The sequence below is a fragment of the Penicillium manginii genome (genome assembly GCF_028828005.1).
Source record: "Penicillium manginii strain IBT 31320 chromosome Unknown utg000004l:1.0-7231830.0:1.0-7236170.0, whole genome shotgun sequence".
NCBI classification, from domain to species: Eukaryota; Fungi; Ascomycota; class Eurotiomycetes; order Eurotiales; family Aspergillaceae; genus Penicillium; species Penicillium manginii.
Window position 1 is genome coordinate 4,330,632 of NW_026643105.1, and position 20,294 is coordinate 4,350,925.

Sequence of the window (20,294 nt, forward strand, 5' to 3'; positions counted from 1 at the left end):
TCACCACTGCATTTCATGGGTTCCGTATTCCTATTTAGGGTGATCTTCCCCTGGTTAAACTCGGATCTACTTGCTCCCTTGATTCGAGGGCAAACAAACCCTCCTTGACTGCTGCAATGCCATATACTGAGCCACCAATATGGTGAGGGATGCAGATGGACACAGGAAATAGCGATTATCCATACTATGGTACTTGGCTATGGAATTCCCCCAATCCATTAGTAACCCTTATTGGCCGATCCATCACTCTCAGTGAGGACGGACGGTCCAATTTCTAGGCTTTCTTTATTACTACTCGACTCTCAAAGAAACAGCCCCTCATTCAACTAATAGACATGTGCCCGTCGACGATGGTCTCTTTCTGGAGCGTGAAAGAGAAATTTTCCACTATATTCGGCAAAGAAGATCTGACAATGAAAAGTCTCCAGTTCTCTATGACTTTTGGTGCTCATAGGTAGGATCCTTTGAGATAATACTTAAACAACCAGCTCATCCGATTTTCCTTTACTCATTTCCTCGAAAGATATTTCCCAAGTTGTTTCATTCAGTTATATATATATTTTTCAGACCTACCTAGGTACCGCGTGTTAGTACTAGTAATCTCAATATGCCCAAAGCAAGTGCTGGGGGGCCGAAGAAGGCTTATACACGCGCTCAGAACCTCTCCTTGAAAGACCTTAATCTCAAGAACACCGCAGATAAGCATGCAGTAATTCGAATGCTGCGCAAGATTTATGACCCCATAAACCCCTTCAACCCCCAAAAGTTATTTTTCCAGAAGAAAGATAGGGAGGACTTCAAGAAAAGACTTGGAAAAGCCCTGAAAGACAGAAACTTTCTCAACAAGCTACCCGAGTGCCTCCCGAAAGGTAACATTGATGACCTGGCGGAGAAGTTATACATTTTGACTCGAAATTCGCATACTCTAAGAGACTGGGGTGACTGGGGTCTTCCTAAGAGAGATGAAAGTGTTTCCTCAGTTTCCTCAGCCGCGAGTACTCCGCCTCGGGCTCTCAATCGAGAAGACGACAAGCCATTCGATTACGCCAGGGCCACAGTCCTGCCCAACATCGATATCCAGATCATTCGCCCAGATAGTCCCACCAAGACCGTGGCATATCGACTGTCCGACTTTGTAAGGGATGAATGGCAGCTCTCAGCCCGTAGCACGGACGGGAATTGGCTCGATGGTGCCAGACTCAACCTGGAGCGACTCAAGACCGCACTGGCGGCCACAAAGCACATCAGATCCAGAGATGATACGCTATGGTGGAACCCGTGGCCTTTGCATATTATTGATTCTCTGAATCTCACGATGCAGACGGCCGAGGACGGGGAAATTCTTTTGACGGACACAAACTTCTTGTCTACTTTACAGCGTGTTGTCGAGACCCATTTCCCCGATCTGAGCCCTGAAAAATCCAAGATTGGTGAAGGTTTTCTGGAGGTTCGGCCAAATATTACTCTGATCGTGCGATCTGAGGGTGCTACTGGTAAGTACTAAAAGCTTTATCAATTCCAGTTAAACATCACCACGGCCACTGTTTGAGGCATATGCCTCATATGCCTTAGGTCCATCATATCGGACTATAAAACAGTCTCCCTTTGTTGCCCTCATCTGTCATCACAACACACTTCTATCATCACCATTTTCCCCTTCCTCATGGCAGCATTTATCAATCACCTACTGACCAAGTCTATCAGGCGGGGCTTTTTCCACCAACTACGAGTCAAATCTTTCCTCTCCAGGTCCACTCCGCTCAGCTACTTCTAACCCTAGTTTTGTCCGAGGACAAACAACGAGCGATTCAAATAGATTCTCTACACCAAGAAAGGAACGCGTTGGAAGTAACCTCGACCCAGACACCCCTTTGCAAGGCCACCGCCACAGCAGTCCTCCTCGCAAAGAACCAATCGGCGAAGAAAGATTTTCTCTTCCTAGAAACGAACGCCCAGCACACTCTCCCGACTCAGGTTTCCCATTTTCAGGCCCCACCCCTAAATACAAGGCTGCTGGCCCGTCCTGCGCCGGAAGTCGATCCAATCTCCCAACCTCACACTGGCTCGAAGCAGGCCCAGGACAAGGCGACTTTATGAGCGGACCCTTCATTTCAAAGCGCAAGGAAACAATGTCATCGACCAACTCAGACCGAGACCTCAAACGTCGAAAGCTCGACTATAAAATCCAGGCCAAGTTACAAGAACTGGGCTCCCGCCTTATGGAATACATCACCGAGTATGGGAAGAACCGGTTTCTCGTCGAGCACGTCAACATTGCTACACAGTTTCTCAACACGCTGACCCCGCGGTTCGAGAACTATGGCAGTAGCGAGACCGAGAAGCACATGTGTGATTTTTTCGAGACGGCTGTTGTTATATTGGGCAATACTGCATCAATGGCCGCGGGGCAGATGTCCGAAGAAACGTTGTCGTTTATGACGACGCTTTTGAACAAGATTCTCACTGCTATTGGCGATCTCGATGCCGATGAGTCCGACGAGGCTATCCTGTCCCCTTCTGCGGATATGGCTATTCTAATCCTGGACTCGCTGTTCGGGAAGGTGGAGAAAGACACTGATGAGGAGGGGTTGAATGTTATCTCTACCATTTGCTATAGGGTCCTGTCCTCACTAATCGACAGGTCAAAGTCGCGCGAGGATCAGAGACAGCTGACCCCTGTGTTCCTGCTTGCTTATTATCTCGTGCGGGAGATTGATGCAGATTTGGCCGAGATGGCCCCCCACAACTCCGACCCTCGTAACGCGCAGAGCCACATCGGCCATCTCCTCGGGATCGGGACCTCGATTACGATCAAGATCCACGACAAGGTCAACGGGGGCCCAGAGGAATCAGACGGCGAGGATGAAGACGACGAGACTTGGGCCTATAATGTCACGGCCCGGATCCTTGTTCTCAGCATCGAGCGAATGATGGATGGATTGAAGGACGGCACCGCGGAACAGAGGATCAACCGCAGGTGCAGCCATGTATGCAACCTCTTGGAGCGTACAGAAGACTCGCCCATTATCCAGTTCAGTGCATTTGGGTACAAAGGCCTTTCCATGGCTCTGGTTCACATGACAAAGCAAATGTTCGGCCCTGGCGAAGGTGACTTACTCGAGCAAGTCATCGTGCTTCTCGAGCAATTGGCCCCTGTTTTCCAGCTACATGGTTCCACGATGGCCAAGATCCAGACCGAGATGACTGCCGAGCCAGAAGTTTTGGATTTCATGCTGGAGTCGGGCGCGATGATCTACAACGAAGTGATGCTAGAACTACGCCAGAGTGGTGCTCAGTTCATTCCGCTAGCGAACGCAGTCTCCGATTTCACCAAGTTCTGTTCGTTATTCCTGGAATGTATCCGCGAGGGAGAGACTGACGGGGTGGTCAATGCCGATGAAGCACAACAAAGATATCTCAAAAAGATGGTGATTTGGCTAGACTCGCTTAGTACCATGCATCAATCAAGCAATAAAGGTGAGGGCTCGGAGTCAGGCGATGCAAACTCGGCCAGCAGCGAAGGAGAGAATTCCGACAAATTCGAACCACCCATTCTCCAACGCTCCGATACTATCTCAAACTTCTACCGCAGCTTTTCCGATCTACAGAGGAGGCACCAATATCCGTACGAAGGGCCAGACCGCTGGGTGGCCGACCAAACAGAGCTCCAGGAGTCTGAGTCTTATCTCGACCGCCTGGAGAACTTGCTGAAGTTTATTGAGGGAGTGGCTTTTAAGAGCACCGCGGACAACGGCAATGTCACGGAGTGGAAATTTGACCCAGATCAGTCTGCACTCTGCAGAACCCAAGGGATTCTCGGGTTTTTGCGCACTCAGACTGAGTCGAGCCTTGCTAGCACTTTACTCCAGCCTGATGATGGTCCTGGAAACAACAGCGAGGGTAGCGACGAAGGCAGTGACGAGGATGATGAAGAAGAGGAGGAGGAGTAGAGGTTTCTAGTGGATGTGTCGGTGTTCGCTATCAGTTCTTGGAGAAGAAATTGGATTAGGTGCGACAAGTATCATTTTGCTTCTGCATTTATGCTATTAAGTAATTAATTTAGTTTTGCTTGAATTTATGACAGGATTGATATTCATTCCGCTAATAAAAATATTTACCAAGACCCTGGCTTACAGAAGCTATTCCGCACCTAAAAGCTGAAAAAAGACCACCATGGATAAACTGAATTGCGTTGGCTCATTACAGCCGTCTCTCGTAAGAAGAAATAAGATACTGTGGTATCATCTGCCATCAACTACCATAAAACGGTATGAAGGTGGGATATAATACAAGCAAAGGAAATCATCGCATCAAACACACCACCGAGTCAGACCACCCACAGGTCAGCCCAGCAAAGGCTTGCAATTTTCTATTGAATATCTCGATCTGTCGCGGGGGCATTTCTTGAAATTTCGTGTCGCTAGGGCTCATCGCATTCCATTGTCGAAACGTCGCAAGGTCTTGTCACTTATCACACCGTTCTGTTACTGTATGTGTATGTCGCGTAAGGGTTTGGATCTGAATCGAGGCGCATCATGGGTCAAAAGTGAAGAAATGAGACTGAAAGGGCGTGGGCGAATTGGACGAGAGTGAGTTCTGGAGGTAAGGCGTGCTCATAGCGGAAGTCATGAGCGCGTTGGCTACTCTTCCTCGGCGCGGGCGCCGTGTCCTGCGGTACCCATAGTTGAGGTATCGTAGCCATTCTGGGTAAGGTACTCGCGGAAGCGAGCATCTTCGAAGGTAACAGTGTCCTGAAAGATAATTGTAAATCGAGTCTGCAGTATTTTGGACAGATGGGTCTTACCTGGTTAATAGTTGGTAGGAGGAACACGGCCAGCGCAGCACTGAGGATGCACAGGGCGCTAGAAACAAAGAATGGGTCCTGGCCAGCGCGGGTCGTATTGGGGGCATTTTTTTGGATGATGGGGAACACGTAAGTTCCCACAAAGGCTCCAATCTTTCCGATGGCCGCGGCGTATGAATAATACTGCCCACGGATTGCAGTTGCACAAGATTTAGCCGCACACAGGCCGATATTGTCACCAGGGCCAAATTCGCCAAGGGCGAGGAAAATTCTGTTCAGTCAATTAGCTAATTCAAACTTGGCAAAGAGATAGGAAATTAGACATACCCATAAACCACTACGAAGGCTGCCACATTCTCGGAAGTTGCAAGCCACTTGTAGCAGCCAGACATGATGAAACCGATTACACCCTGCAGGAAGACTCCCAGGCCAAGAGTTTTCTTTGGACCCATCCAATCACTGGCGAAAGCACCGAGTGCGGAGCCAGGAATGTAGAACATGTAGGTCACCGTAGTCCAGCCAAATGTCTTCCACAGCGGCGCCTCATCGCCGATAATGAGATCGATCCAGGTCGAAGAGTATATTCCAAAAGAATAGGCAGAGAAATCATAGATAAACCAGATGAGGGAAACGACGGCCTGTGTAAATGTTAGCTAGAGATACTTTCTACAAGACTTGAATGAGGTGTGAGCGTACCAAACGCTTCCAGTAGAACCTGCGATCATTGATTAGCACGGTGCACTGACATGTGATGATACGGGAGCAGCTTACTTGATGATCAGCCACACGGGAAACGAACGCATGCGCTCCCGGTTAAATTCTTCTGGCTCATTCAACTTTAAGCGCAAGTAGATAAGACTTAGGGGCGGGATGACGCCCAAGCCCAAGGCGACACGCCACGCCACGCGAAGATGATCCTCGGTGCAAATCAACACTAGGATCATAGGAACTAGAGCCGAAATGACGAAAGCGAAGTCAATTTGGAAGTTGGTGAACATGATAAACCAACGGTTGCGGTGCCCGGCCTTGAGCTCTCCTGTGTTTTCAGCACACGCAACAGACCCAGCAGGGTACTCGCCTCCAATACCGATACCGATGAAGAAACGGTAAGCCGTGAGAGCAGCGAATAAGCCATACGGGCTGCCATTTAAACCGTAGGAACCCGCTGAGAGAGCGGCGAAGACGAAGAGGATGATGGTGGAAATCATCAAAGACCACTTGCGAGAATAGACATCGCTGGTATAGCCAAAGATGAGCATACCGACGACAGTACCCGCGAAAGCAATGGCGGAAACATTTTGACTAGCGGTAGACAATGTATAGCTATCCTTGTAGATTCTACCCAGCATGGTGTTGACTTGACCGATAACCTAGAGCAAGGTGTGTCAGCAGATTGCGTTGGGAATGTGGGACCACAGGGATTTTCAAAAGTTGGTGGCAATATGGAGGGGATCAGCTACATACACCATTGAGATAACCATCGGAGAAGAGACCGGCACCGCACGCGATGGTTGGCCAGCTACGCTCCCAGCGAGTCTTAGTCGGATCATCGAGAGGTGCGACCTCCACGGGGCTCGCCTCGACGGAGCGGTTTTCCTGGAGGCCCTTCTCCTTGGAATAGTCTTGTTCGACCGGAGTGCTCATTATGACTGATTGACGGGAGTTGCGAGGGAGTGAATGGAGGGTAGATAAACTCGATACCGCTGGAATCGCGAGTGCAGTAAGACGGTATCACGCCGATACCGACGCGGTGCGGGTAGGTGCTGATCGAGGAGGCAGAAGCTGAATGAAAACAAAGGTTAAGAACTTGAAAGAGGGGAGACGCGAGGAATAAGAAGGGCTGAGAGAAGTAGACTAGGAGAGAAAAAAGAATAAAAAAGAGTAAAAAAGAGTAACCAAGCCAAAGTAAGAGAGAGTTAGCGCGAATTAGTAGATTGTCTAGCCCGGTAGAGCAAGTGGTAGCCTCTAACAAGGGCAAGGGCAGAGATCATATCGCGGCATCCAAGTACCACCCGAATCCGCAGGTTGTAGCGGGGTGTGGGGCGCCAACTGGAGCAACTGGAGTCAAAGTGGATGTGGCCCAATGCTGTTTTGGGTCAAGCATTGTAGCTTGCACAAAGGGGCGGCCAATGAAAAGTTTTGTTTCTATCACAGGGCACAGGGCCACGGGGTCTCCTCGGCGTGTCCGAATACTCGCAGCTTGAGGGATGTGCACACGACAAGGTCTGGATCGGATTGGACCGAACATTCTGGAGATGATCTGATAACGGAACCCGGCAAGGCCATGTGTATCTTAAGGTACTAGTAATAGTAACCTTGTAAGATGGTGAATTGGAAAGCCGATATCCTATGAGCGCAAGCACGTGCGGGCCGTTGATCGGGGCCGGAATGCAAGAGTGGAGAAGGTGGTGCCGTGGTGGCAGTCACTATCGTCCTTTGAGGTTAGCAATTGTCAATTTAGTTTAGTTGGGATTTAGGAAAAGTTAGTGTGAGCCACGGATGGTGAGAATTCAGGGAAGTGAGAGAAGGTGAAGACCTCGGGTGGGGGAGTGGTCACAGTGTGGGTGAGGGAAGGGTGGTGAGGGAGAAGAAACGATCTGCCCAGGTACACTGGCACTGGCATATAGTAACTACTAACTAGTAGTAGGATTACATAGTACAAAGATATACTTGGCATTACTACCATATACTACTCTAGTATAAGTACCACTCTAGTACAGCAGTGGATGTGTTCTGGTTTGTTCTGACCTTCTATTGAAAGACTGCAGTTTTTTGTCCATAAGGCTGCCTAATTTACAAAGGAGTACAGAATATGTATACAATACTGCTAGTAAAAGATCATATTGCTGCACCAGGGCACGCGACCAGCTGCCTACAGATTAGCCTTTGTACATACTACTCTAGTGCTTGAATTAATTTAATCTCTCGGCCAATACGTACGAGGCTGGCGGCTGGCGTGGCGAACCGAGAACCGAGCTCAGGCAGAAATAATATCCTGCCTTATTGCCTGAATCCTGAGGCCGGAATAATTGCTGCCTTGGTGCCTGAACTAAATGGCCCCAACGGCCCGGAGAAACATTCGGCCAGCTGAGCTTCCCAGCTACGATGATGCATCCCGAATCCCATCGAAACACTCCCCATAGCACCCTCTCTCCCATTCTGCTTTCCTTTTCGACATCTTCATTTCCATCGGCCCCTCGCAATCATGGGGTCTGATCCGCAATACATCAAGTACCCCGACCTCCTCCTCGCCCAACATGTCTTCAACCTCTCCAACCCTGCATGCGAGTCGTCCATCCAGAAGTCCTCATTGTCCAAGCTGCAAGATGCCATCAAGGAGCGCAAGATGGCCCCTTTCTATCGCTACCTCGCCCATCCAGTCGAGGGCATCCTGAACAACTCTGGCGAAGGTGTGACGCAACACCCTCACACGGCCACTTCCAAGCCTCTGATCATCTCCGATATGCTGGCATCGCGCAAGTCTCCACAAAATATCGACTTTCCTTGGGATGAGCAGCTGTATCAATCTCTCGTGGAGGAGAACAAGCAAGAGCTTGAGACCTTCCAAAAGGAGGAGGACGAGGCAGAGGAGGCCGCCGGCGAGACTGAGGTACAAGCCGCGCGAGGGAAACGGGCCGAGTTCTGGGCTCGCGTTGGAGATAAGGTACGACTTGAAAGAACTTTGAAAATATCATTCTCCTTGTACTAACACATCATCCCTGTATAGGACCGAGCTATTGAGTCGCACGAAGCCCTCCTCGATAAGATCGGATTCCTCGGCACCAAAATTGACCTGGTTCTGGCTATGATCCGCATTGGATTGTTCTTTGGAGACCGCGTGTTTGTCAAGAAGACCATCGAGCGGGCAGAGACCCTGGTGGAGAGCGGTGGTGATTGGGACCGGAGGAATCGCCTCAAGGCCTACAAGGGCATGCACCTGCTCACAATCCGTTCCTACAGCCTTGCCGCCCCCCCTTCTTCTGGACAGTCTGTCCACCTTTACAAGTTACGAACTGTGCAGCTACTCTGCGTTGGTAATCTACTCCGTGCTTGCGGGATCTCTATCCCTAAAGCGGGTGGACTTTAAGGCGAAGGTGGTGGATGCACCCGAGATCAAGGCTATCTTGGGTGCCGGCGAGGACCAACTGGCCGCTCTGGCTGGTGAGACCTCGGCTGGCCCCGGTGCTCGGGATGAGGAAATGAAGGATGCTACAGCATCAACATCAACTCCTACCGGCGGTGCCAAGACCGCTGTTAACCTGACAACTCTGGCCACTGGCTCCGGTCCACAGGCCGAAAGCGAGATCCCTGTCGACTTCTCACCTCTGGCCAACCTGGTCAACAGTCTCTATAATGGCAACTACCGCTCATTCTTCGTAGCACTCGCTGCCGTCGAGGATCATTTCCTGACGCAGGACCGATACTTGCACGAGCACCGGGCCTGGTTTGTTCGTGAGATGCGACTCCGCGCTTACCAGCAGCTACTCCAAAGCTACCGGGTAGTGGGCTTGAACAGCATGGCTAGCGACTTTGGTGTGACTGTGGATTATCTGGACCGGTATGTTTTTCTTTCTCTCTCTTGCTTCGAATGTTGCCTTGCGATGACCCGACCCATTTGACTGACTTTGTTTTCTCAATTGCAGCGACCTGGCCAAGTTCATCTCCAGCAACCGCATTTCCTGCACGATTGACCGCGTCAATGGAATTATTGAAACCAACCGACCCGATGACAAGAACAAGCAATACTCGGACGTGGTGAAGCACGGTGACGCCCTGATTACCAAACTCCAGAAATACGGACAGGCCGTTCGACTTCGTGGCAGTGAGCGTAGTTAGATTAGATAGATACCTTGGGTCAGAGAGGATAGGCATCAGAGGGTTACCTAAGAGTAACTAATAACCACGGAATGGAATGACACAGATCTTCATTTGCACGCGAGTATATGTCCTAACCATAATCGGAACCACTACAAGTGGAGGCTACGATCCCCCACAAGATGGGGTGTGGCTCCAGAGTGGCCAACGGAGTCCACTCCGCGGGCAAGTAATCTTCCCGAGGGAATTCATAGCGTAGTTGACTAGTTGACTAGGAGTGATTTAGTCAGTACTGGCTCCCCCATACTTCACCTGGTCTCCATTCTGCTCTACCCCAGGTATATTTCCTATCCCACTTTCCCAGATAGTCAATTCGAGTCATAGAATGATACCCTATAGTCTTATCGCCAGTTCTCGTCCGATAAATTGATAAATTGACAAATTGACTCCGCATTTTATCGCGCTTGTGGGGAAAAACATGCTGACTCACAACCTCACCGCCCAATCGGGCCCTCCCAAGGACTCTCCAGGGCAAAAGGGTTTTTTTTTCCTCCCCCCCCTCCCTTCAGCCCCCAAGCCACCAGTGATCGATCCCTACTAAGCCTAAAGGGAACGCCCAACTGACTTCCTTGATCGTCATGTCCTGGCAATTTCGACTCGGCTCCCGCGCGCGGGCATCCCCGTTGCGGGTATCGGTGACCCGGCCGAATGGTCTCCTACATCGCCCGACCGCGGCTGCGGGGGGATTCTCCGCTTGGTCCAAGTCCAAGTCAGGTACGTTTAACGTCGGATGATTTGCGTTTGCCTTATATATGCGCTATATATGAACGTCGGCTGCCCCTCCGAGGGTATCCTTCGTCGTATGACAACATCGTTCCATCGCTTCCCACCTCTTCACTCCTGTCACTCAGGCCTCAATTCAATTCAACTCAACTTACTCCAACTATTTTGACCTCAACTAACTAAAACCCCCCGGGTCAATACACAGTGCCCACTATGACTCGCACTCAATCCACCCTCTCCGGAAAGGGCCTCTCCCTTGACAACATCAACCCTAACGTCAGAGCCGCCAAGTACGCTGTGCGTGGAGAATTGGCTGTCAAGGCCGAGGAATACCGTGCTCGTCTGCTCAAGGGCGACAAGTCCCTGCCCTTCGACAGCGTCATCTTCGCCAACATTGGAAACCCCCAACAACTCGACCAGAAGCCCATCACCTTCTTCCGTCAAGTTCTCAGTCTCGTCGAGAACCCGCTGTTGCTGGAGAACCCAACCGCCCTCAAGACCTCCTTCGGATACAACCAGGATGTTATTGACCGGGCCCAGGCTCTCTTGACCGATGTGCGCAGTGTCGGTGCTTACAGCCACAGCCAAGGAGCCCTAGGAATCCGCAACAGCGTCGCCAAATTTATCGAAAACCGTGACGGCTTCCCCGCCAACCCTCAGGATCTTTTCCTGACCGCCGGTGCCTCTTCCGGTGTCACCACCCTGCTGAACGTTATCTGCGATAAGCCTAGCGCCGGTGTCTTGGTGCCCATCCCCCAATATCCTCTTTATACCGCCACTCTGGCCCTCCTAAATGCGCGCTGCGTGCCATACCTTCTGGACGAGCAGAAGGCATGGGGTACCGATATCAAGGTGATCGAGAAGTCTATCGCCGACGCCAAGGCCGAGGGCACCGACGTGCGCTCCATCGCCGTCATCAACCCCGGTAACCCTACTGGTGCTTCTCTGAGCGCCGACGATATCAAGCAAGTCATTGACATTGCCGCCGCGGAGAAGCTGGTTATCATCGCCGATGAGGTCTACCAAACCAACGTGTTCAGCGGAGAATTTGTCTCATTCAAGAAGCGCCTCCGTCAGCTCCAGCAGGAGCAGCCCGGCAAGTATGACAACGTGGAGCTGGTTTCCCTGCACAGCACCTCCAAGGGTATGGTTGGTGAGTGCGGCCACCGCGGCGGATACTTCGAGCTGGTCGGCTTCGACCCCTTGGTCCAGGAGCAGATCTACAAGGTCGTAAGTATCGGTCTGTGCCCGCCGGTCGTCGCACAGTGCTTGCTCGAGACCATGGTCAACCCTCCCCAGAAGGGCGACCCGAGCTTCGAGCTCTATCAGAAGGAGTACAACGGTATCCGGGACGGCCTGCACAAGCGTGCCCTGGCCCTCTTCGACGCTTTCCAGCGTATGGAGGGTGTCGAATGCCAGGAGCCTCAGGGCGCTATGTACCTCTTCCCCACCATTCATCTCCCCGCCAAGGCCGTCGAGGCCGCCAAGGCTGATGGCCGTACCGCGGACGAGTTCTACGCCCTTGCCTTGCTCGATGCCACGGGTGTCTGCGTCGTACCGGGCTCCGGCTTCGGCCAGAAGCCCGACACCTTGCACTTCCGCACTACCTTCCTTGCCCCCGGCACTGACTGGGTGGAGCGCATCGTGCAGTTCCACTCCGAGTTCATAAAGAAGTACGGTGGACTCAACAAGGCCCAACTTTGAGTAGACCTTGGATGACATGCATCTTTTGCCTTTGAGCCCCTTTGGCCTTCCCTTTACATTATGTGAGATGACTTTGCGCCTCGTCGCTTGCTTTCCCGTGGCCCGCTACTTTCCGCGCGGGCTCTCCTTTTTTTTATCTCTTGATTTGATACCATCTAGACCACATATCCGTGGTGCTGGTCCCGCTGGTTATTCGCTTTGCGGGCCAGTGTCCTCAGCATGAACTTGGTCTGGCAACAGGCTGGGATCGTATAGCTTTGTTTTTTTTGCAGTGGAAATATGCATTGTGCAAGCTAGAATAGAACGAAATATACTCCATCTCAATTGTCAACCCGCGCCGACTCAAGTAGAAGCTTCATAGCGGGTTGTTTTGGGCTATCTTCTACCAGATAGTTAATTCGACATATACCGCTTGAAAGTTATTATGTTTTTTGAATGGGATTTGACAGCCCATGAAAGGGTTGATAAATCATCTTCTCGAACAGCGTGAGGAATGGAGAGGAGAGGTTTATGGAACTTGCTTACTAACAATAGGCTCTTGACATGCATGACGTCCCTGTACGTAATGTACATACACGAGATTGACCGTTTTCTGCCGTTTGGAGTGTATTCTCTGGATTTCTAGGGGCATATGAGATGTGGTCAGTAAGATAGAGCCTTGTGGAATACCTAGGTTCTAGTTCAAGTTTGTACAGTTTGTCCTACGATATGAAAATGGCAACGATCCTCAATCAGGGGAACGAGTGATTTTAACTTGAAGGTTATTGTCAATGGTGTTCCAAGGTTGCATTATCCAACTTGAATTGATAGTCCAACTCGGAGTATAGGCATCTGAAAAGGAAAGGGGTGGGTTGGAATCCTACTTATTATTGAGGCCAACCCCCACCTGGGAAATAGAACCTTGGAAAGTACAAAACACCTGGGCATAGTACCCAACTGCTACTACTAGCTTTGCACCACTTCAAGTCCATCAACTGTCCAGGTGACAGTACTAGTGCCAGTGTCAGTCTTTCTCCCACTTTCACGGTTCATTATAGTTGCCACACAGCCCCGTATGAAGACAGCAACCACGACTTTGAATTTGCGACTCGAGGACTTCTACGAGCAAACGGTAATCCTGACATCTTGTCAGACACCACCCAACAATTTCTATCTCATCGGAGCTTTCGAGCTGCAGAATGGGCCCCAACGCAATGTCACCTCAATCGTTGATGGCTCTAAGCTTTGACCAGCTATTCGACACCATCGTCATCCGTATCAATGGGCCAGAGGCGTTCAAGCAGCCCACGAAATATCTTGAAAAGGAAATCACCATTGATTTTATGGTCGAAGACGTGGACCAAGTCGGAAAGCCGGGTGCGGGGTGGCACCTGAGACTCAGCAACGCTGCCCTGACGGGGCATGCCGTTCCATATACTGCATTTCCGAACCCGCGAAACGCCGGGATTTCTCTGACTGTCTGGCTCAAGCACCAGGAACTCGTGTATCTCGTTGGAGGCACAACTTCTGGCAATAACCCAAATGTCGGCAAATTCACTACATCTGGGGACCTGGACGCCTGGAGCGATATCACATCCCGGGTCACCATCCCAAAACCGTCCCAAACCCTGCCTTCAACATTGTCACCCCTTGAAATGGGAGGGGAAATTTTATTCAAATCGATCCTGTATTATGAGGATATTAGAACTATGATTATGTTGACATGTCTAAAATTGGTTTCGCTCTTAGTGCTTCTTTTTCCATTATAATACACGAGACAACGAGTCTAAAGAACAACCCCTTCCCTCATCCGAGAGCAGGATTTAGTTTCTCCGCACAAAAAACTCCCCGAACTCAGCATTGTTCTCAAGCCTCTTTAGTGTGCTATTGTCATACTGCAGCCCGATTTCAAGACCTTTCCCGTCGCCACGGCGAGGTGGCATAATCATACAGCGGCCATCAGGTTTGCTTTCGGTATCACCGACAGTGAATCGTGATGCTGCGGGAAAACCAAGCTCATTGCCGAAGTAGATATCATTGTACGCATGACCCTGGAGACAGACAAGAAGCATGTCTGGGCCAGGGTAGCGGTTGACATTCCACGTTAATGTTGTGCTTTTGGGCATCTGATTAAGGATACCGACAAGACGCCTGACTGCCTTATCATCCACCGCAGCTATGGCTCTGTTGATTCGACGCGCCGCCTCGGGGTAGATGGTGTTCGTGGGATCGTCTGATGTTGGTGACGATGCGCCTTGCTGAAGACGCGCAACGGATAGCCTGGCCACTGCGTTTGGTTCCGCGAAGTTCCCCCAATAGTTGGATGGGACATTGGGGGCTTTCATCCGGCCCCTGGCATCGATGGTGATGGAAAGCTTTGCCTCGGGATACGTCTGAGGATCGATATTTCTGGCCACGATTACGTGACGCCAGATAAAGGCACCCAATGTTTCGATTGTGCCGAGCTTGGTTTCGGGAACGTTGTTCGAGATGCGGCGTTTGAGCAAGGCGAGCTTCTCGGCTGAGATGAAGTATGTAGCATATTGGAATGTGGAAACCTCACTAGCTGTGTACGCCGTTGGATTGAGGAACTCGCCAGTGGCATCTGCAAGCTTCCAGTGAGGGAATTCCTGAATCTTTACACTTTTATCGCCGTCAACGACACCACTTCTCTCTAGGAGATGGATTTGCGAGGTAGGTTTGCTGTCTAGCCCATCGATCGCAGCGGAAAAATGAGCGCCCATGGCAGACAATAGCATGAAAATACTTTGACCATCACCAGCAACATGCTATTTCTTCGTTAGTGCGGCTCTCGACACAGAATTGAACATGACAGGATAGTGCAGGACTTACATGTAGACATACTCCAAGGATTAGTCCTCCGGGAATGAAATTAAGTTGAATGACAAGGGCTGGAAGCCTCACACCATCTACCAGCTTGGCAGACGTTCCGAAAACAATATGCCTTGGCAACTTGTTGAGAGGGAAGTGTTCCTCCTCAAGTTGGTCAAATGAGCCAAAGTTCCACAGATCACAATACTCCGGTGAAGTATAATCTTTGTAATGGATTTCAACACCCTTGTTGGAGTCAAATATGAGCTCCACTTCTTCACGGCTACTCTGGGTGTGTTTCTGCACACAGCATGCAAGCTCCGGTAGGTCATTCACGATGTTCAACAGAGCTTCCTGGAGGGCGCGGAAGATTTCTCTCTTATCCACATCTGGACCCAGTCGGAAAAATTGGCATATTGACATGTAATCCCTAGGCGCAATCTGGTCGATCGCGGAAAGTCTCACAACTTGTCCGTGGGTGTCTGGGTGTGGCTTGATGACTGCGACAGAGCTGGCCGGCACATTGGCTTCGGTGATGGTTTCAGACATCTTGGGTAAATTCTGCGCTATGGGCTCCTATCTTTTCAAAACCAGAGGAATAGATGAGCTGATGAGTGAAAAAAAAAAAAGGACAACGCCTTGGAGAGAGAAAAAAAAGGCCACGAACACAGGGTAAAGCACAGACTTCGCCCTACCAAATGCTCTATTACGATCTTCGATCATGCGTGAATCATTGCTCTATCGGAATTTACTCCGTTGTCAGGACGGCATGCTAGCTGAGGATAAGGTACTATTTGGTGTTGAAATAAAAAATTTTTTAAACTATCGGAGTTTAAACGACGATCGTTCGTCCATTATTGACTGACTGAGGGTCCAAATGCTCAAATGAGCCTACAGGCCCCACAGCAGCAATCGGGGGCTCCACTTCCCAGGACGATGAACCTGTGGGACCCTATGGGAAAGGACGAATCATTGAACTGCTGTGATCGTCGGGATCGGCCTACAATCAGCTAGACGGTGAGGAAGGGACGAGGAGGGAAGAGAAGGGAGGAGAAGGGGGGGAGTGGAAGGTAGTAAAATTGTAATCTAAGTCCACGGGTGTTCATACTAATAGTACCGCGACCTCAACACCTTGGAAACCTACGCGGTTAGTTCTACATCTTCTCTCTTCGCTGTGAATGATGGCGCTTGACTTTTCAATGGACCCCCAAACACTGTCAGTGCCGAGCTCATGGGTTGAGCCTGCGGTTCCTGTGCTTCCCTCTCTCATCAGGTTATCTGCTATGGATAATTTGACAACCCCAGTCTATCCTTCGCCAACCAAGTTTTTTCCTTTAAAACCAAACGCCGACCCCCGGCAGATCTACGAAGATTGCAAACGAGGCCTCGCCCGCTACATATACCAGCACCCACATCTTTGTGGTAGAATCATCCAGGATGAAACTGGACGCAACTCGATCGAGATTCGCCCAATGCCACACGCCGGTGTCAACTTTGAGTTCCACGACCACCGAGATATAAAGGAAATGCCTTCTTATGAAGAGTTTAGAATATTTGGCTGGCCATTCGGTGATGGCGACCGAGATGGTCTCAGGCAAACTGCGCCCAAAAGTCATGCCGAGCACCCAGACTGGCGACCCCATCCTGATGCCTCGATTCAATGTCATCGAAGGCGGAATAGTGTTAACTATTTCGATCGCACATGCTATGTGCGATCTCGTACAGTGTATGGACGTGATGGGATCTTGGGCACGTCAAACGTGCGCTGTTGCCAATGCGCGGACAAAGAACATGCCTGAGCCTCCGCTGCCGCAACAAATAGCAGCCAACTTGATGGATCGCTCGATGTTGACGCCTAATGTGCAGACTGAGCATGATCTCGACAAGTTAGCAGCTCGCGTGGGAAATCTCCCACATTGGCAAATCCTCGACCCTCGCGATCCCCAAAAGATGGCCAAGACAATAGACGACCTTTTCACCAAGGCTCGTTTGACAGACAATGATCGGGCCAAATTTCCTGAAGGAAAGCTTCGTCAGCTATCGACTTGTATATGGACCTTCCCTCAATCATCAATCCAAAAACTGAAGCTCGTCGCCGAGAGAGCATCGCCGAAAGAAACCAAGTTATCATCCATCGACTGTCTGACAGCGTTTACTTGGCAGCGTTTCTTCGCGGCCAAATGGGCCCCCGGTGTTTCTGGCGCGGAGCCTATACCTAAAACGACGCGTATCGCTTACGTTGGGAGTGTACGCCGCCGCCTGACACCACCTTTGCCTTTCGATTACATGCCGGCTTGCCTGGACGTATTCCCAGTTGCTGCAAAGACTGGTGACTTCGCATCTCCAGCCCCAGAGGCCTTGGCCAAAGCAGCAGCGCTGATTCGCAGAAGTAACAACAACTGGAGCGAAGAGAAATTCCACGAAATGATCGAGATTGCGCAAATGCACCCTATGAGCCCGGGGCTAGTACCAGCAGGTCCCCTCGATGCCTTTGTCACAGATCACACACGTCTAGGCCCAGCCATACGTGAAGACTGGGGTCCTAGCCTCGGCCGGTGTGAGGCGTATCGTGAGCCATATTTTGGCCGGGTGCCTCCGCATGGCGAGTTTACTCTCCTGCCAGGTTGTAAGATTGGCGAAGTCGATGTTATGATTGCTGGCGAAGCTGTTGTCTTGGAACGGCTGAGAGATGACAAGGAACTGAATGCCATGGCTTCATGTCAGTTCATCATGGACGACTTCGTCAAGAAAGCCGCGAAGAATCGGCGCTCTGCGAAATTATAACCTTGAAGTTGGAAGAAAACATTGCTCTTCAATTCAATGTATATTATATTCGCACTAGGCGGGTAGCACGCACACTCCAGGGCTCTCTCCAAGTACCACTGTTTTTTCTGCTTGCCTACCTAGGTACTCAGTGGTTGTTATATAACTAGTTTTCTGTATACAAAATATTTCAAGAATAAAACTACAGAAGACAGACAAAAAAGCGAAAAAGAAAAAAAACATACAACAGCAGGGATTCGCATGTGGTCACCCACCATACTACTAACCTGCCGGCGTGTGGCTTAAATGCGGCCAGTAGTCGGGTGGGTGCCGCTAGGGTGAGAAATGGGTGAGAGCCGCTTTAGCGTCGCGCGACCGGGGGTGAGAAGGGTGAGTGCGCAATAGCAGGGTGAGAGGGGGTGAGAATCACTTTTCGTCTTGTAACCACCGCACTGACCCTTCAAGCTGAGCGAGAGGGCAACACCATTGGGCCACGATGCTCTATCTGAAATAACCAGTGTCTTGGCATCTGCATACAGCCCCCTCGGTGGAGTGATTTTCGAATATACTGTACTCTGTAGACATGAGGCCCATCATATTCTACAGAGTAGAGTTTTGCTTCAGCCCGCGACCAACGTGCTGAACCTCTTGATTCAAGTAGAAAATTATTGAGTCATTTTTGTCCGCTCAAGACCTCCGATCTTTTATCACCTTTAATAGTTATAGTATCGCATTTTAGGCAAGGTCAGACAAGGTCAGCTACGTCAGGGGCAAGGCTGACTATACTACTTTGGGTAAAATGCGCTCAAAGCAGCGTGAAACAGTCAGCACGTGACTATTTGCGTATTGCCTACTCAAATCTTCTAGAAGAATGTTGTAGCAGATGGCCTCACCTAGGCTATAGACAATCCGATCATCTTACAAGACTATTCGAAAGTTAATATTGTCTATCATATCCAGAAGGCAGCAACTTACATCAAATTTTCCACAAAAGGCTGTAATCCCACGCTCCAACACTACTTCTGTTGATGAGCGCTTGATCCAAGATTTGGAGGTAGAGTAGGACTCGTCATATAGATCGTCGAAACACAACTCTGGTTGACCTACCCAACCAGGTTTCACATCGTTGTTGAAGAAGATTGGCTGCAATGCGTGGATATTTCCGCGGCTACTAACAATAGAAAATCCCCTCAATTCCTGGCCGCGAAGGCTAATAGTCACTTGCCCTCCTAGCAGGCGATATCCAAGAACTTTGTTTACCACGTCCTTTTCGCCGCTCACCAACTCAAAACCAGTAATAACAGTCTGTGGACCTTCATTTAAAATGGACACTGCCAAGCTGACAACTGAATGTTCCAATGGGATCGCTTGGATGAGAGGAACATGTTCAGCCCCGCAGTCTTCACATAAATCGTTGTCTTTTCCTTGGCGCGACGCCCTATTGCATTCCAATCCAGCATAAAACTCCGTCCAATGTAGTTCAGTAAGCATATGATTATAGAGCACAATCTGCTCATAGGATGCCTGTGTCATTGAGTATCTCTGTCTCAACCACTGTGTATTCTCCCACAGAGATTTTAGAATCCAGATATTCCAGATGCTTTCGTGTGTGCATGAATGTTCGGGAAACTTTCTTTTGAGCATGAGATCAATATTCGCCGTACAGCGATACATGAGCCGCCAATCTGTAGTCTCATCATCCTGTGGGTTATTGGCCAGATAGGCGAGGAAGCCTCTGTCTTGCACCGCATGAAATCTTGACTTCCAGAATGATTGAATATTGAAGACCTTTGCCATTGATCGCGATGCATGTCGAAGAGCTAGGAAATCGGCAGTGGCAAGATAAATGGCAATGTGCATCCTTGTCTCCATAGGAAGGGAAACAAAGCAGTCTGGTGAATATCCAGACATTCCCCTAGGAACAGCCATGGCTTTTTGTGGGACTTGGGAAGCCCTCGTGAAACGCTTAGGCTTTGGAACTATTGGCTGTTTTGTGAACATCAATCGTCGATGTCTGTCCTCTAAACAAAAGTTCCATTAGTTCGAGCTTCCATTATAAAATCATCACAGTATTCAGAGGCATACCAGAATAGACAAATATGAAACTCCATATATCTTGGCAAACAACAAAAAGCCTTTCGAGATCAACATCTTCACTTTGAATATGTTGAAGGAAGATTGAATAACAATATTCATGAATAAAGATAGCTTTTGTAGGTCTGGCCCTGATGATCATAAAGCAGGGGCCCAGGTACTTAGCCCTCGTAGTTTCTGTTTCAATCACGAAAGTAACCCAGTCGCCCTCATTTCGATTGATGTCTGATGGCTGGACTCTCTTTTCTGCCGGATATACCATGAAAAATTAGACACGGCTTCTAAAGACAGATAAAAGTGATCATCCAAACTTACTCAGGCAATATTTTGACCAAAAGTTAAACGGCGTCATTACCCTTACTTGACAGCAAACACAAGCATGATATTGATTCTGTAGGTCCAGAGCAAGACCTGCTTCCATTTCGGGCTGTGATGTCAGTGGCTGTGTGCTGTTCAATGGTTGAACATCCACATTGACATTCAGACGCTTCAGCTAGGGCATATACAAAGAAGCATGCTT

General features: G+C 49.8%; 8 protein-coding genes across 8 annotated transcripts; 5 read left to right on the forward strand and 3 right to left on the reverse strand.

Moving 5' to 3' along the window:
- Positions 1-607: 607 nt before the first annotated feature.
- On the forward strand, positions 608-3,950 carry N7533_005325 (uncharacterized protein; the record flags this gene model as incomplete). The annotated part of the gene is made up of 2 exons (XM_057101975.1): positions 608-1,493; positions 1,705-3,950. 2 exons carry the CDS (start codon positions 608-610, stop codon positions 3,948-3,950), a joined length of 3,132 nt encoding a protein of 1,043 aa, XP_056961605.1.
- Positions 3,951-4,640: 690 nt separating this feature from the next.
- N7533_005326 (putative MFS phospholipid transporter (Git1)) lies at positions 4,641-6,448 on the reverse strand (the record flags this gene model as incomplete). Its single annotated transcript, XM_057101976.1, has 6 exons — positions 4,641-4,751; positions 4,805-5,075; positions 5,132-5,442; positions 5,501-5,519; positions 5,576-6,174; positions 6,269-6,448. 6 exons carry the CDS (start codon positions 6,446-6,448, stop codon positions 4,641-4,643), a joined length of 1,491 nt encoding a protein of 496 aa, XP_056961606.1.
- A 1,561-nt stretch (positions 6,449-8,009) lies between these two features.
- On the forward strand, positions 8,010-9,640 carry N7533_005327 (proteasome regulatory particle lid subunit RPN7; the record flags this gene model as incomplete). Its single annotated transcript, XM_057101977.1, is given in 4 exon segments — positions 8,010-8,468; positions 8,532-8,754; positions 8,765-9,362; positions 9,448-9,640. 4 exon segments carry the CDS (start codon positions 8,010-8,012, stop codon positions 9,638-9,640), a joined length of 1,473 nt encoding a protein of 490 aa, XP_056961607.1.
- A 617-nt stretch (positions 9,641-10,257) lies between these two features.
- N7533_005328 (putative alanine aminotransferase) lies at positions 10,258-12,106 on the forward strand (the record flags this gene model as incomplete). The annotated part of the gene is made up of 2 exons (XM_057101978.1): positions 10,258-10,393; positions 10,608-12,106. 2 exons carry the CDS (start codon positions 10,258-10,260, stop codon positions 12,104-12,106), a joined length of 1,635 nt encoding a protein of 544 aa, XP_056961608.1.
- Positions 12,107-13,284: 1,178 nt separating this feature from the next.
- Positions 13,285-13,854, forward strand: N7533_005329 (beta-lactamase domain-containing protein; the record flags this gene model as incomplete). Its single annotated transcript, XM_057101979.1, has 1 exon — positions 13,285-13,854. One exon carries the CDS (start codon positions 13,285-13,287, stop codon positions 13,852-13,854), a length of 570 nt encoding a protein of 189 aa, XP_056961609.1.
- Positions 13,855-13,908: 54 nt separating this feature from the next.
- Positions 13,909-15,466, reverse strand: N7533_005330 (uncharacterized protein; the record flags this gene model as incomplete). Its single annotated transcript, XM_057101980.1, has 2 exons — positions 13,909-14,874; positions 14,939-15,466. The coding sequence occupies 2 exons, from the start codon at positions 15,464-15,466 to the stop codon at positions 13,909-13,911; spliced, it is 1,494 nt and encodes a 497-aa protein (XP_056961610.1).
- Positions 15,467-16,531: 1,065 nt separating this feature from the next.
- On the forward strand, positions 16,532-17,701 carry N7533_005331 (uncharacterized protein; the record flags this gene model as incomplete). Its single annotated transcript, XM_057101981.1, has 1 exon — positions 16,532-17,701. One exon carries the CDS (start codon positions 16,532-16,534, stop codon positions 17,699-17,701), a length of 1,170 nt encoding a protein of 389 aa, XP_056961611.1.
- Positions 17,702-18,534: 833 nt separating this feature from the next.
- On the reverse strand, positions 18,535-19,609 carry N7533_005332 (F-box domain protein; the record flags this gene model as incomplete). Its single annotated transcript, XM_057101982.1, has 2 exons — positions 18,535-18,543; positions 18,656-19,609. The coding sequence occupies 2 exons, from the start codon at positions 19,607-19,609 to the stop codon at positions 18,535-18,537; spliced, it is 963 nt and encodes a 320-aa protein (XP_056961612.1).
- Between the last annotated feature and the right edge of the window lie 685 nt (positions 19,610-20,294).